The 12,728-nt window shown below is 28.4% G+C and overlaps 2 protein-coding genes across 2 annotated transcripts; both read left to right on the forward strand.

Moving 5' to 3' along the window:
- Nucleotides 1-2,650: 2,650 nt before the first annotated feature.
- Nucleotides 2,651-8,672, forward strand: LOC113365443 (structural maintenance of chromosomes protein 1A-like). Its single transcript, XM_026607002.1, is given in 24 exon segments — nucleotides 2,651-2,876; nucleotides 2,945-3,065; nucleotides 3,143-3,242; nucleotides 3,438-3,586; nucleotides 3,673-3,841; nucleotides 3,930-4,142; nucleotides 4,213-4,270; nucleotides 4,273-4,463; nucleotides 4,540-4,754; nucleotides 4,875-5,088; nucleotides 5,151-5,362; nucleotides 5,485-5,653; nucleotides 5,721-5,843; nucleotides 6,078-6,209; nucleotides 6,273-6,338; nucleotides 6,407-6,662; nucleotides 6,789-6,970; nucleotides 7,036-7,158; nucleotides 7,220-7,347; nucleotides 7,412-7,556; nucleotides 7,633-7,812; nucleotides 7,959-8,137; nucleotides 8,218-8,395; nucleotides 8,460-8,672. Coding segments are annotated over 24 exon segments (3,708 nt in total). The 5' UTR covers nucleotides 2,651-2,731; the 3' UTR covers nucleotides 8,520-8,672.
- A 1,285-nt stretch (nucleotides 8,673-9,957) lies between these two features.
- On the forward strand, nucleotides 9,958-11,335 carry LOC113365444 (SUZ domain-containing protein 1-like). Its single transcript, XM_026607003.1, has 3 exons — nucleotides 9,958-10,366; nucleotides 10,523-10,815; nucleotides 10,977-11,335. The coding sequence occupies exons 1-3, from the start codon at nucleotides 10,307-10,309 to the stop codon at nucleotides 11,149-11,151; spliced, it is 528 nt and encodes a 175-aa protein (XP_026462788.1). The 5' UTR covers nucleotides 9,958-10,306; the 3' UTR covers nucleotides 11,152-11,335.
- The last annotated feature ends 1,393 nt before the right edge of the window (nucleotides 11,336-12,728 follow it).

The following is a 12,728-nucleotide window of genomic DNA, read 5'->3' on the forward strand; positions in this document are numbered from 1 at the left end:
TAAACAATATTTTCAGCAGATATATGTATATAATTATATTAATAATGCACGAGCCAGAAAATATTCCACTAAAATATATACAGACTGCTTTATAAATGATATTGAATAACAAAGTGACAAGTTCTCAAGGCACCTTCCAAACTAATTTTCATTTATTAATTTCATTTAATATGAAAAACAATCATTAAATACATAATTAATAAGAAATATTATTGTTACAAACATAAAAAGTAGCATGTAACACAAACTCGGTCAATAATTGTAAACTCCTTTCAGAACATAAATTATAAGTAATATCTTTTTATGAATTTCTATTGAAATTATAGTTTCACTAAAGATGACAAACAATATTGTGTTGAAGTAAAGATTTTCAAAATCATTTGACTGCTTTAAATTCAAAATTAAGAAAAACTATATATATATATATATATAATTTATATCTACGGTAGAACCTCAATTATCCGGACCTCAGTTATACGGATTCGCGATTATCCGGACCACCAACTGCGACAGAGTTATATGTATGTACATACCTACAATCCGAATTTTTGCACGATTTATGCTGCAGTTTAGTATATGTATGTAATATAATTTAAAAAAATATATATGTACATACTAGAGATGGGTAACTCACTCCGCAGTTATCCGAGTGTAGTTGTCTTACAGGATTTGTCATATCCGACTTCCCTAAACTGATACTAAATCTGTTAACATGTGCAGATATTTGCTTGAGATTGTTTACTAATACAAATATTTGGGTCGAAAGAAGTGGTCTTTTTCTCGCCTAACAGCCAGTTTTAGGACTTTCCAGGTATATAATGTCTCAAAATAATGCTATTTTGTATTCTGTATACAATAACGTTTCTGTATACTCTCAATGGTATACAATCAGCTAAAAAATATTTAGTATTAAAAATTTTACATAATTATGATTTTATAATTAATTCTCAAAAAGAAAATAATAAAAGAATTTAAGGTATTATTATTTTGCGAAAAATATTATACACAAAGATTTGTTCTTATTTCATATATAAGGTTCACTGCATTATTTTCATATAAAAATAAACATATTCAAAGAATTCTATATTTTCTCTTCAAAACTAAGTATAAAATTGATTTTTGTCAATTTAAGATTTGTATGCTTATTGAAATGCATATGATAGTAATTATTATAATAAAATAAACAAAAATGTTTGAACTATGTGTAAACTATTTCCAAAGTCTTAATAAATCCATAGATATGTTAACAACACATTTGTGTCAAGTATTATGTTTCAAAGTTGTCAGAGTTGTGGAGTTATTAAGTGGATATAACTCCTCTCTGAAGCGGAGTCAAATCCTAACCGATCCGGCTTCGGATATGATAAGCCCATCTCTAGTACATACATAAGGAAATGTTAATTTTTTATTAAACATTGATTTTTGTTAATTTTTATGTATGTATTTGTTATTTTTGATAAATTCACATCATTATTCTTCCTACATTGGATTATCCGGATGCCTATCGACAACAATTAGTCCAGTTAATCAAGGTTCTACTGTATATATATATATATATATATATATATATATATATATATATACGTGATATAAGTTAAATATTGAATATATATCATATATAAGTTAAATATTGAATATTTAAAATACTATAGATGCAACAGATATAGTACAATAAATACCTGTATATAATTCCAGAAAAATATTCTTTGACTCGTTATGTATAAAACATGCTTTGCACTTACATTGTTAGATATCCTCTGCAGCAGCTCCCAAAATATTGGGTCATTACTGGAACCACCTCTAGAGCATCTGCCAGAAATCTCAAGTACCTACTCGACACAAAATCACTACTTTAGAACCACTACATAACTTTAGTCTTTTACAAGTATATTTGACCTGTTGCAATTGACCGAGTAACGTCTTTACACAATACACGACACACGACTTATATTAGAGACTTTCGTGAATTTAGAATTCGATACAAAGAGATATGTGTTGGAAGTACTCAAATATAAGCGACAAAAGCACATATATAAATTATACTATTGATAATTGCATATTCATAAATAAAGGATACATTGACGCTGTAAATGAATTAATACCCTACAAAAGCACATATATAAATTATACTATTGATAATTGCATGTATATAATTAAAGGATACATTGGCGCTGTGAATGAATTGTTTAATAATAAAATTGATTCAAAATGGAGACCCTGAAAGAGATACTTATCAAATTATACAAGGCACTTCCACACAAATCCATTTTTTCGGCTTTTAATTAACGTTTCACGATAAATTTATTATATCAAATTGATCTACTAAATTAATTACATGTTTTGATGCATAAATTAATTAAAACTAATCAAAGATTTAATTAAAAAGTCTTAATTAACGCGAGAACATATTAATTCACGAAAGTTTCTTTTGCAATTAAAGTTAGCAACATGTGTCTGTGGCCACTTGTACAATTTAAAGCGCGAAATTCAAATAGAATCTATCTATTTGACTCTTTATTTATCTATGGATGATACTTTTGAAACGAGCGCTGCTGTCGCAGCAAACTAACTTCTTAGTTCTTTCCTCACTTTATCTCTGTGGATTAATATTATGGTCGAAACCGAAACGGAGCGAAAAGTGACACTGGCGTCATTTGTTGACAAATATTAAAATTGCCTTTGAATGCCTTAATTTGAGTTAATTCATGATTTTAAGAAACATTTTTTAATAATGATGGAGGCAATAGATGAACATCCAAGTGATTTGAAAGTTCTCTTATCTAGTATAGAAGTAGAAAATTTTAAATCTTATCGAGGAAAGTTACTAATTGGGCCTTTAAAGCAATTCACAGCAATTATTGGACCTAATGGCTCCGGTATAAATGAACCTAATACAGTATAAAGTAATCGTGGATAATTTTTATTTCACAAATATGTTTTGTAGGTAAATCAAATTTTATGGACGCTGTGTCTTTTGTTATGGGTGAGAAAACACAAAGTCTTCGAGTAAAACGCTTGAATGAATTAATACATGGTGCAAATATAAATAGACCTATTTCAAGAATGTAAGTTCTTAAACTCTCTGACAGTTACTTCAGTAGATAAATGTTTCAAAACGTACTAAATTAATATTTATATTTAGTGCCTCTGTTACTGCTACTTTTCAATTTCTTGAAGGGGGCGAGAAGAAGTTTCAAAGAATTATTAATGGAAATTCTTCAGAGTATAAAATCAATGGACAGGTAATTCAAATACATAATTTTTGTTATGCATGTGTACATTTGAACCGTGTCTTCAGAACTGGTCTATTTAAGAATTTAGTATCAGATTAAGCAGGCACGCAGAAAAAATTAGTGAAATATACATTTTACATTCATACAATTTTAATAAGTAAAATTATATTTTATTTAGTTTATTTATTTTATAATACTTTGCAGTCTGTTACAAACACTCAATATTTGGCTGAATTGGAACTTTTGGGAATTAATGCAAAGGCCAAAAATTTCTTAGTATTTCAAGGTGCTGTTGAAAGTATTGCAATGAAAAATCCTAAAGAACGAACAGCATTGTTTGAAGAAATTAGTGGGTATGTTATTTATTTCATTAATCCTGTTCAATGAGATTATTATCATTTACAGATGGTTTTAAATAAAATATTATTCAAAATCTTAGTTCTGGTGCATTGAAAGAAGAATATGATAAATTCAGAGCTGAAAAGGTTAAAGCTGAAGAGGAAACACAATGTTCCTATCAGAAAAAAAGAGGAATTGCTGCTGAGAGAAAAGAGGCAAAACTAGAGAAAGAGGAAGCAGAAAAATATAAAAAACTGCAGGAAGATCTTGTAAGCATTTGACTTTGTAGTAAATTAACAATTATAATTCTTCGTAAAGTACTTTATAAAGATAAACATTTTTGCTTTTGAATTATAGGTTAATAAACAAATTGAATTACAAGTATTCAAACTTTATCATAATGAACAAGATATTCAGCTTCTGGAAAAAGATTTGGTAACGCGGCAAGCTGATGTACAAAAAGCTGAAGCTAGTAAGGAAAAAGCTGAAGAAATTTTAAAAGAAAAACGAAAAGAGCAAGGGACTGTAAATAGACAATTACAAAAAATTGAGCAGGAGATGAGAGAAGTGGTAATGTGTATAGACACACATAAATATATGTAGCAAAACCTGTTTTAATTTAATCTTTCTACATTCATAGGAAGTAGAGATTTCAAAGAAGCGACCACATTTCATCAAAGCCAAGGAGAGAGTGACTCATACTCAAAAAAATTGGAAAGCGCTTTGAAAACTTTGGATCAAGCTCGAAAAGCAAATGAAGCTCATCAGAATGACATCAAAGGGCTTGAAGATGAACGTGCCAGTGTTGAAGCCGCTTATGCAGAATATGAGAACAACATTGCTGGAGAATTACAAAGTCGTGGAAAAGATGTTAAATTAGAAGAAGAACAGGTAATTTTTTATTGGCAAATACTGAGAAAATTTTTTATAGGTTTATTTTATTTATAATATATCGATATTTATTAAGGTTCGTGAATATGAAAGACTGAAAGAAGAGGGCAGCATGCGCTCTGCAAGATACTTACAACAATTGGATTCTGTGAATAGAGTACAAAAATCTGACCAGGATAGACTAGACAATGAGATACGTAAAAAAAGTCAAATAGAAAATCAGCATAGACAAAAAGGACAAGAAAAAGCAGAAGCACAAAAAAGAATTGAGAAGCTAGCTGAGCATATCAAGTTTGTTCACCATTATTAATATATTGCTTAAGATTTTTAATACAAATTCACTATAAGATTATGTTTGATAATTTTTTATGAAAATAATAATATTTTAGATACTTTATCATATTTTTCTAGAACTACTGAGCAAGCATTGGAAGAACAAAAACGAATTAGAGAAGAACTGGAAAGTGATGTAGGCAGTTCAAAAGGTCGAGTGCAAGAGTTGCAATCTGAACTTGATAATATAGTAGAACAATTGGGTGATGCCAAAACAGATAAACATGAAGATTCAAGACGAAAGAAAAAGAAAGAAATAGTTGACAGCTTTAAGAAAGAAGTTCCTGGTGTTGTAAGTATGAAATAAGTCTATATAAAATTGTTTTTATATAACTTTGTTTTTTTTTTTTTAAGTATGATCGTATGATAAATATGTGTCAACCACAGCATAAGCGATACAATGTTGCTGTAACTAAAGTACTTGGTAAATATATGGAAGCTATAGTTGTTGATACTGAAAAGACAGCAAGAAAATGCATTCAAATTTTGAAAGAACAACGTCTGGAACCTGAGACATTTTTGCCTTTAGACTATATTCAAGCAAAGCCTCTTAAAGAACGATTAAGGTAATTTTCTTACTTAAATATAATAATTTATAATATATTTAAGGAAAATATTGTGTTTTTATACACATGATTTCTTTAACTTAAAGTTAATAAAAATCATTAAGCTTTTAATTTTTACTCAGAAATATTCGTGAACCCAAAAATGTTTGTCTTCTCTTTGATGTTCTTTGTTTTGAGCCTCCTGCCATTGAACGAGCTGTACTTTTTGCAACAAATAATGCTTTAGTATGTGAGACTCCAGAGGATGCTATGAAAGTAGCTTATGATTTGGATGGCAAAAACAGATATGATGTAAATTTAATAGCAGTGACAATATTTCTTCCCTAAACTATTATTACATAGAGCAATTTAATTTTAGGCATTAGCATTAGATGGTACATTCTATCAAAAATCTGGTATAATATCTGGTGGCAGTTTGGATCTTGCTCGAAAAGCTAAAAGATGGGACGAAAAACATATGGCACAGCTAAAAGCCAAAAAAGTATTAAAATATATTTTGCATTTTATTCTTGAAATTTTTAGAATACAATGAAAACACATAATGATTAATAATAAAATAAATATTAATTTTAAATCTTTTATATCAAAGAAAAAAATAACAGATGAACTCCTTGAAGCTATGAAAAAGTTTATTCTTAAAATTTTTAGAATACAATGAAAACACATAATGATTAATAATAATATAAATATTAATTTTAAATCTTTTATATCAAAGGAAAAAATAACAGATGAACTCCGTGAAGCTATGAAAAAGTCTCGAAAAGAAAGTGAACTCACGACAGTTGAATCACAAATTAGAGGACTTGAAACAAGATTGCGTTATTCTAAAAATGATAAGGAGACTACAGTATGTATTCTATACAATTTTTGTTTGAATAAATATTTTTTATATACTTAATTTTTGTTTCAGTCAAAACAAATTCAATCTTTAGAGCGTGAAATCAAACAGCTTGCAAAGCAAATGGATCAGTTTGGAGTAAGTATTATAAGGCTCAATACTTTTATTGATGAATTAGGATTTTTTTACATTATTTGCTTTGATAGCCAAATATTGCTGATATTGAGCGCACAATGTTAGAGCGAGATCAGAAAATTCAAGAAATCAAAGAAAGTATGAACAATGTTGAGGATGTTGTATTTGCTAAATTTTGTGAACAAATTGGAGTGGATAATATAAGACAATATGAGGAAAGAGAATTACGTACTCAACAAGAACGGGCTAAGAAGAAAATGGAATTTGAAGGACATATTGATCGTATAACGAGTAATTTAGAGTTTGAGAAATCTAGAGATACTCAAAGTAAGAAGTTTAAATTATTAATTTTAAATAACTCCTTCGGTTTGGCAAAAGACCATTTTATTTCATATATAATATGTATATGATTTATTTTATTTTTATATTAAATAAAATTTTTCATTCTATTAGAAAATGTGCAAAGATGGGAACGTACTGTACAAGATGATGAAGATGAGCTAGAAACTAGTAAGCAGGCTGAATTAAAACAAAGGCAAGATATTGACGCTTTAAAAGAGAAAGTAGATACATTAAAAGGGGAGAAACAGGCAAAAAAAGCAATTCATGATGCAATGGAAGAGGAAATTGGAAAGGTATTGTTTACAAATCTAATTTTACATTATGCACATTTTCTTCATTAAATATTGATATTTTAAAGGCTCGCAGAGAAGTTGGTTCATTGAGTAAAGATGTCGTTACAGCACAGAAAAATGTGTCTTCCATCGAATCAAAACTTGATAGCAAAAGGAATGAACGTCATAATATACTGATGCAGTGCAAAGTAATAGTTGATTATATAATAATTTTATTCATGTATATTAATGAAAATCACTTTATTTTAGATGGATTCTATAGCAATCCCATTTTTGAGTGGATCCTTAGAAGATGTAGCTACTCAAGATACTACTTTGCAAAATGGTGAAGGTACCAGTCGTGCTACAGCATCAAATTTCGGGGAAAAGGAATCTAGGTATTTCCAACTACATTTTTGAATTGTCGAAAGTGAGCTCATTAAATATAATTCAACTTTACAGAATACAAATTGATTATTCAGAACTGGCAAGAGATTTAAGGAAAAAAAATGATCCAGATGATATTAAAAAAACAACTGATAAAATGACAAAATCTGTAAATTCTTTAGAAGATACTATTCATAGAATCCAAGCACCTAACTTGAAAGTATTAGATTATTTTATTCTTAAAAAAGTTAAAATTTTTAATAAATTTATGTATAATCTTATTAACATTTTTTAAGGCTTCTCAAAAATTAGAGGAAGTTAGAGTGAAGATACAGATGACAAATGAAGAATTTGAAGCAGCTCGCAAAAGAACTAAGAAAGCTAAACTAGATTTTGACAGAGTCAAGCAAGAACGTCACGATAAATTCATGAAGTGTTTTGTGCACGTCAGCAATGAAATAGATGAAATTTATAAAGTAAGTAATTATATCAAATATATTATATCATGACATTTTTTTTGAAATATATAAGTTTACTCTGTATTTCTTTATACTACAAAATGATTAAATTTTATTGCATCGCAAATAATAAATTAACTAATAGTGCAAAATTATATATACAGAAATTAGCCAAGAACCCAGGTGCCCAGGCTTTTCTAGGTTTGGAAAATCCAGAAGAACCTTATTTGGATGGTGTCAATTATAATTGTGTTGCTCCAGGAAAACGTTTTCAGCCTATGTCCAACTTATCAGGAGGAGAAAAGACTATAGCTGCTTTAGCACTGTTATTTGCTATACACAGGTAGGCAGAAAAATTTATCGTAATTATTTAATCTAATAATTGTATAGAAGTATAATTTTTCAATTTGCTTATTATTTTAGTTACCAGCCAGCGCCATTCTTTGTATTAGATGAAATAGATGCAGCTTTGGATAATACAAACATTGGAAAAGTTGCTCACTATATAAGAAAATCAAAAACGGATTTGCAAACTCTAGTAATATCTTTAAAAGAAGAATTTTATTGTCATGCTGATCGATTAGTTGGCATTGTACCAGAGGTAATAAAAAAAAAAGAATATCGATTTTTATGTTTAGAATTATATGCATTTTTTTTCTTTCCAGCCTGCTGATTGTCTTGTTAGTAATGTGCTAACATTTGATTTAGCAGCTTATCCCCCTTAAGGAGAATATATTAGAATACTTAAGTGACTTGATTTATTATAGATTTAACAATAATGATGGAATATGATTTTAAATCATTTTATTAATTAATTTTTACAAAAATATTGGTATTTTGAGAATCTTATATTAGATTAAGAAATAAATGGTCCATTCTATTAAATATAATTCATTATTTACATTAGATAAAACAACTAATAAAAACTCACTGGATTAGTGACAATAACTGGAATAAAATCCAAAATAGTATTGAAGCAACAAATTTCAAGCATCATTTTATTATACTAAAGGTTTAGCAAATATTTTGTTTATGCTTTTTTATGCATTTATCTATTACCATCAGCTTAACCAATTCCACTTGCATACCAAAACTATTTTGGAAAATTTTATAATAAACAATTTAAAGCTTTATATTCTAAATTTCATATTTAATTTCTGTTTGAGATATGTTGTAATTCAAATATAGTTTGGTCTTCGCCATCGCTATCTTCATCATCAGCAATGATCCCCACTGGTAGTGGTGTTAATTCCTGAGTATCATTTGTTTTATTTGTACCATATCTGCGTTCTATACGAGATCTTCTTAATCTAAAAATTATTACAAGAATCTTCTTTATAAAGTTGACAATTCTCTATATTTCAGTGTTTAACATTAAGTATTTTCTTTTGTGTTGAGACACTACACAAAAAAGTAAACTTTAGTGTGCATTCAAAACTATAATTAATTACATAGTTGTGAGAACATCTTATTAATTACCTCAGTCCTCTATAAGCTAAGTACAACACAACTAAGATACTTAAGCCTATGAGAAGGTAAAATCCTCGTAACACAGCCCCAGAATTTAAAGTATAATGTTTCAAGTTAATAAAATTTATTGAAGTAGATTCATTTTTAACGCTTTCATGCGTGTAGTTTTCAATTCCTGCTGCCTTTCCAGTGTCAGCTGTTCCATTAAGTAGCTTTTTTCCATCTTTCAGCTTTTAACAATCAGTTTATTTTTTATCATATTACAGATTTAAATTGCATATGAGTGAGACAGGTTAAGATTGAATTAACTTTAAATTAAGTGAAGACTTTCATTAGATTTTTCGTATTTGGTTAGATTTTTAACAGTTTATCAATCAATTTTTTTTATATTTTTATGAGCTTTTTCTAATATGTTAGAACAGTAGAATCAGACTCTTCTTTTATCTATGAGTAGAATTGAGTAAAATACACAACGTATACACAACCTGACAAACTGTCAAATAAGATATATTTTAATTTTTTACTTAGTAATATAAATAATAAAAATTAAGAAAAATGTAAATAAACGTAATATATTCTTTTAAAATACAACTTTTCATAGTAATTATTACGGTTAGGTGTATTTTATCTTTGATTATCACATTCGCAGTTAAGTTTTCGTTGTTATCCTTAGCTTGGCATTCCGTTAGCTAAATCAGATTAAACATAGGGTTCATTCATATTATCTCGAAGGATCTTGAAATAATTTAAAACATCATCCATTTTATTTAGAATTTTAAACCATTGCAAAGTGTTAAGAGAAAAACAAAAACTGGGCTGAAGAATGCATACATGCAGTGCACCATGGTGAATCCGACAATGGATAATGTTAAGATCTAAATTAATTAGGTTATTCGATTTTATTATTTTTTGTTAAGATATTAACTAGAACGATGTATCAAAGTGGTAGTAGCATGTGTTTGCTTAAATATTGAATAGATTTATTTAAAAATCTGGAATTATATAAAACCGAAACGAAATACAATCTAACATTCTTTTCAAAATGTCAGCCAGACAAGAGAAAGACGTATATGAAAATTGGGAAGAAATCGACGAATCTTGTGTAAGTTTTAAGTAAAATTAACTAAATGTGGTTTACTTTTATATATATTTAGTCTTTTAAAATAGTATCTTAATCCAAAATCCGGTTTTTACAACTTTTGTTCTAACATAACCTATATCTTGCTGTCACGCTATTGATCTGTATATTCATTTTTAGCTAGAAAATAAATTAAATAGCATTATAAATGGTGATTCAAAAATAACAGAAATGACGAATGTGGGGCCATTGAAAATGATTTTAATGGGAGATGATGCCTATAGAACGCACCCACCAGAACCTACTGTCAAAATTCTCAAACGACCTAGTAAAAGTCCACACAGTGCTATAATCCAAGAAAGTAAACCCAGAGCTCCAATTAAAACACTACAACAAAGGGAACAAGAATATGCAGAGGCGAGATTACGAATTTTAGGTTCTGCTAAAAGTCCGGAAGAAATAAATGAACCCAGGTAAAATAATATCGAATTAAGATTTTGGTCTATACTGTATAAATATGATAAATTCTAATGTATAATACTTTATCAGAGAATATGACTTACTTAATTGTATTTCAAACTATTCATTTTCATGATGCGTATATTTGTTAATGTATTAATTACTTTTATTACAGTGTAAATGGTAGTCAAAGCAAGTCTGAAATCACAATGTCCAATGATAATAGCACTAGAAATTCACAATGGAATAATCATAATCACATACAATTTTCAGCCACAAAATCACAAGAGTGTATTGTGAGACAACCGACAGGACCAGATGGTACAAATGGTTTTAACATGCGGCGGTAGTGGTTATTATTTATTTTACACATAAATCAAAATTTTATTTATGTTTCGTATTAAGAATATCATGGTTTGTTTGAATATATTTGTGCATGCACCATTATTTCCTTGATATAAATATATATTCTAACATTCAAGATTGTAATTAGAAATTATCTTTTTTTATTATTTTTAATTCATTATGTGAAAGAAATTATGAGCAGTTTCAAATTCTATGTGAAATCTTACCACTATAATTTAAGTTTAGATGATGCATTTTGTTTAACAAGTTTTTAAATTAGTTTAACATTTAAATGTATTTTAGCTATAATAGGGTTAGGTTATTTATAATGTATATAAATATCTATTTTGCAAATAAATTATGTATTAAATAAACAAATATGCTGATTTATATACCCATGCGTGCGTACATATATTTATATATACAGTAGAATCCGATTAGTATGACGCCGGATACATTGACAACTGCTTATTATGACGTAATCGCACTAGGAAGTTTGTTTTCCATATAAAATACCTTAAAAAACAGCTGTCTAGTTGGATATATTGACATTGCTTATATTGACATGTTGCTTATAATGACCCATTTTTGCAAAAAATTATGTCCAATTATAATGACGGACATGATTTTACATAATGAGGCCAAATCTACGAAAGCAATTGCTATGTCTTTTGTGCACAATAACACTAGGCACTGTTTTTACAATAAAATTATGTAAAGAAATCAATCAAAAATTACTGATTACTTACGTTAAAAAATCACATTTGTATGTTTATGGGTAGGGTAAACCAATTAATGGTCCACCACGGATATCTCGTAAACAAATAAAATTAGATTTTTTTTAACAAAAATATTTGATAGTAGAGGGAAAAATATGTATAAATTCATAACCAGCCAAAACCTTTATTCTTATGACTTTGCTATCAGAAGATAAGCAGCACATGAGTGGGATAAAAAGGACCAGCAGAACCTTAAAATAGTAAAGTTTAAAAAAAAAGCAATTTTACAAGAGATTAATTAAATAAATTGTTATTCCGGCTCGTCTGATGAATATTTCTGACCAATAGCAGATCAATGTAATATACTGTGATATCTTTGTAACAAATGTACCCACAGAATTAATATTTTGCATTGGTTCAATAATGTTTAACAAGTTTAAGTTTAAGTTTTTATGTTTAACATATGTTCAGAGGAGTTACTACCGCCGTATCTGCCGCATAAGTTTTACTGATCGCCCAGGCCACTAATGTTCTCGACGTAGAATTTTTGCATTTTTTTTATTTTATGAGAAATCTTTTTCTAAGAAACCCCAAAAAAATTTTTTTACGAGCTCCGCTAAGGCTCGGTACGATTCTATGTATTAACAAATGTAGTTTACTTTTGGTTAAAACAACTTTTAATTTTTCTGAAGCTTTTCAGTTTATAATCTTTTTTAATGTTTAACTTAATTGTAAGCAAATTAAGTGTGAGAGATTTTACGTTGTTTTCACATCGCAGTGCTATAGGTCGTGGAGACTCTTCCAGTTCGATTCATGAAAGGTGTACCCGAGCTGTCCATATATTTTTTGCGCAAAAAATTAAA

This window comes from Ctenocephalides felis, unplaced genomic scaffold, assembly GCF_003426905.1.
Source record: "Ctenocephalides felis isolate EL2017-DRISC unplaced genomic scaffold, ASM342690v1 CF-g0.4_SCAFFOLD_01006, whole genome shotgun sequence".
NCBI classification, from domain to species: domain Eukaryota; kingdom Metazoa; phylum Arthropoda; class Insecta; order Siphonaptera; family Pulicidae; genus Ctenocephalides; species Ctenocephalides felis.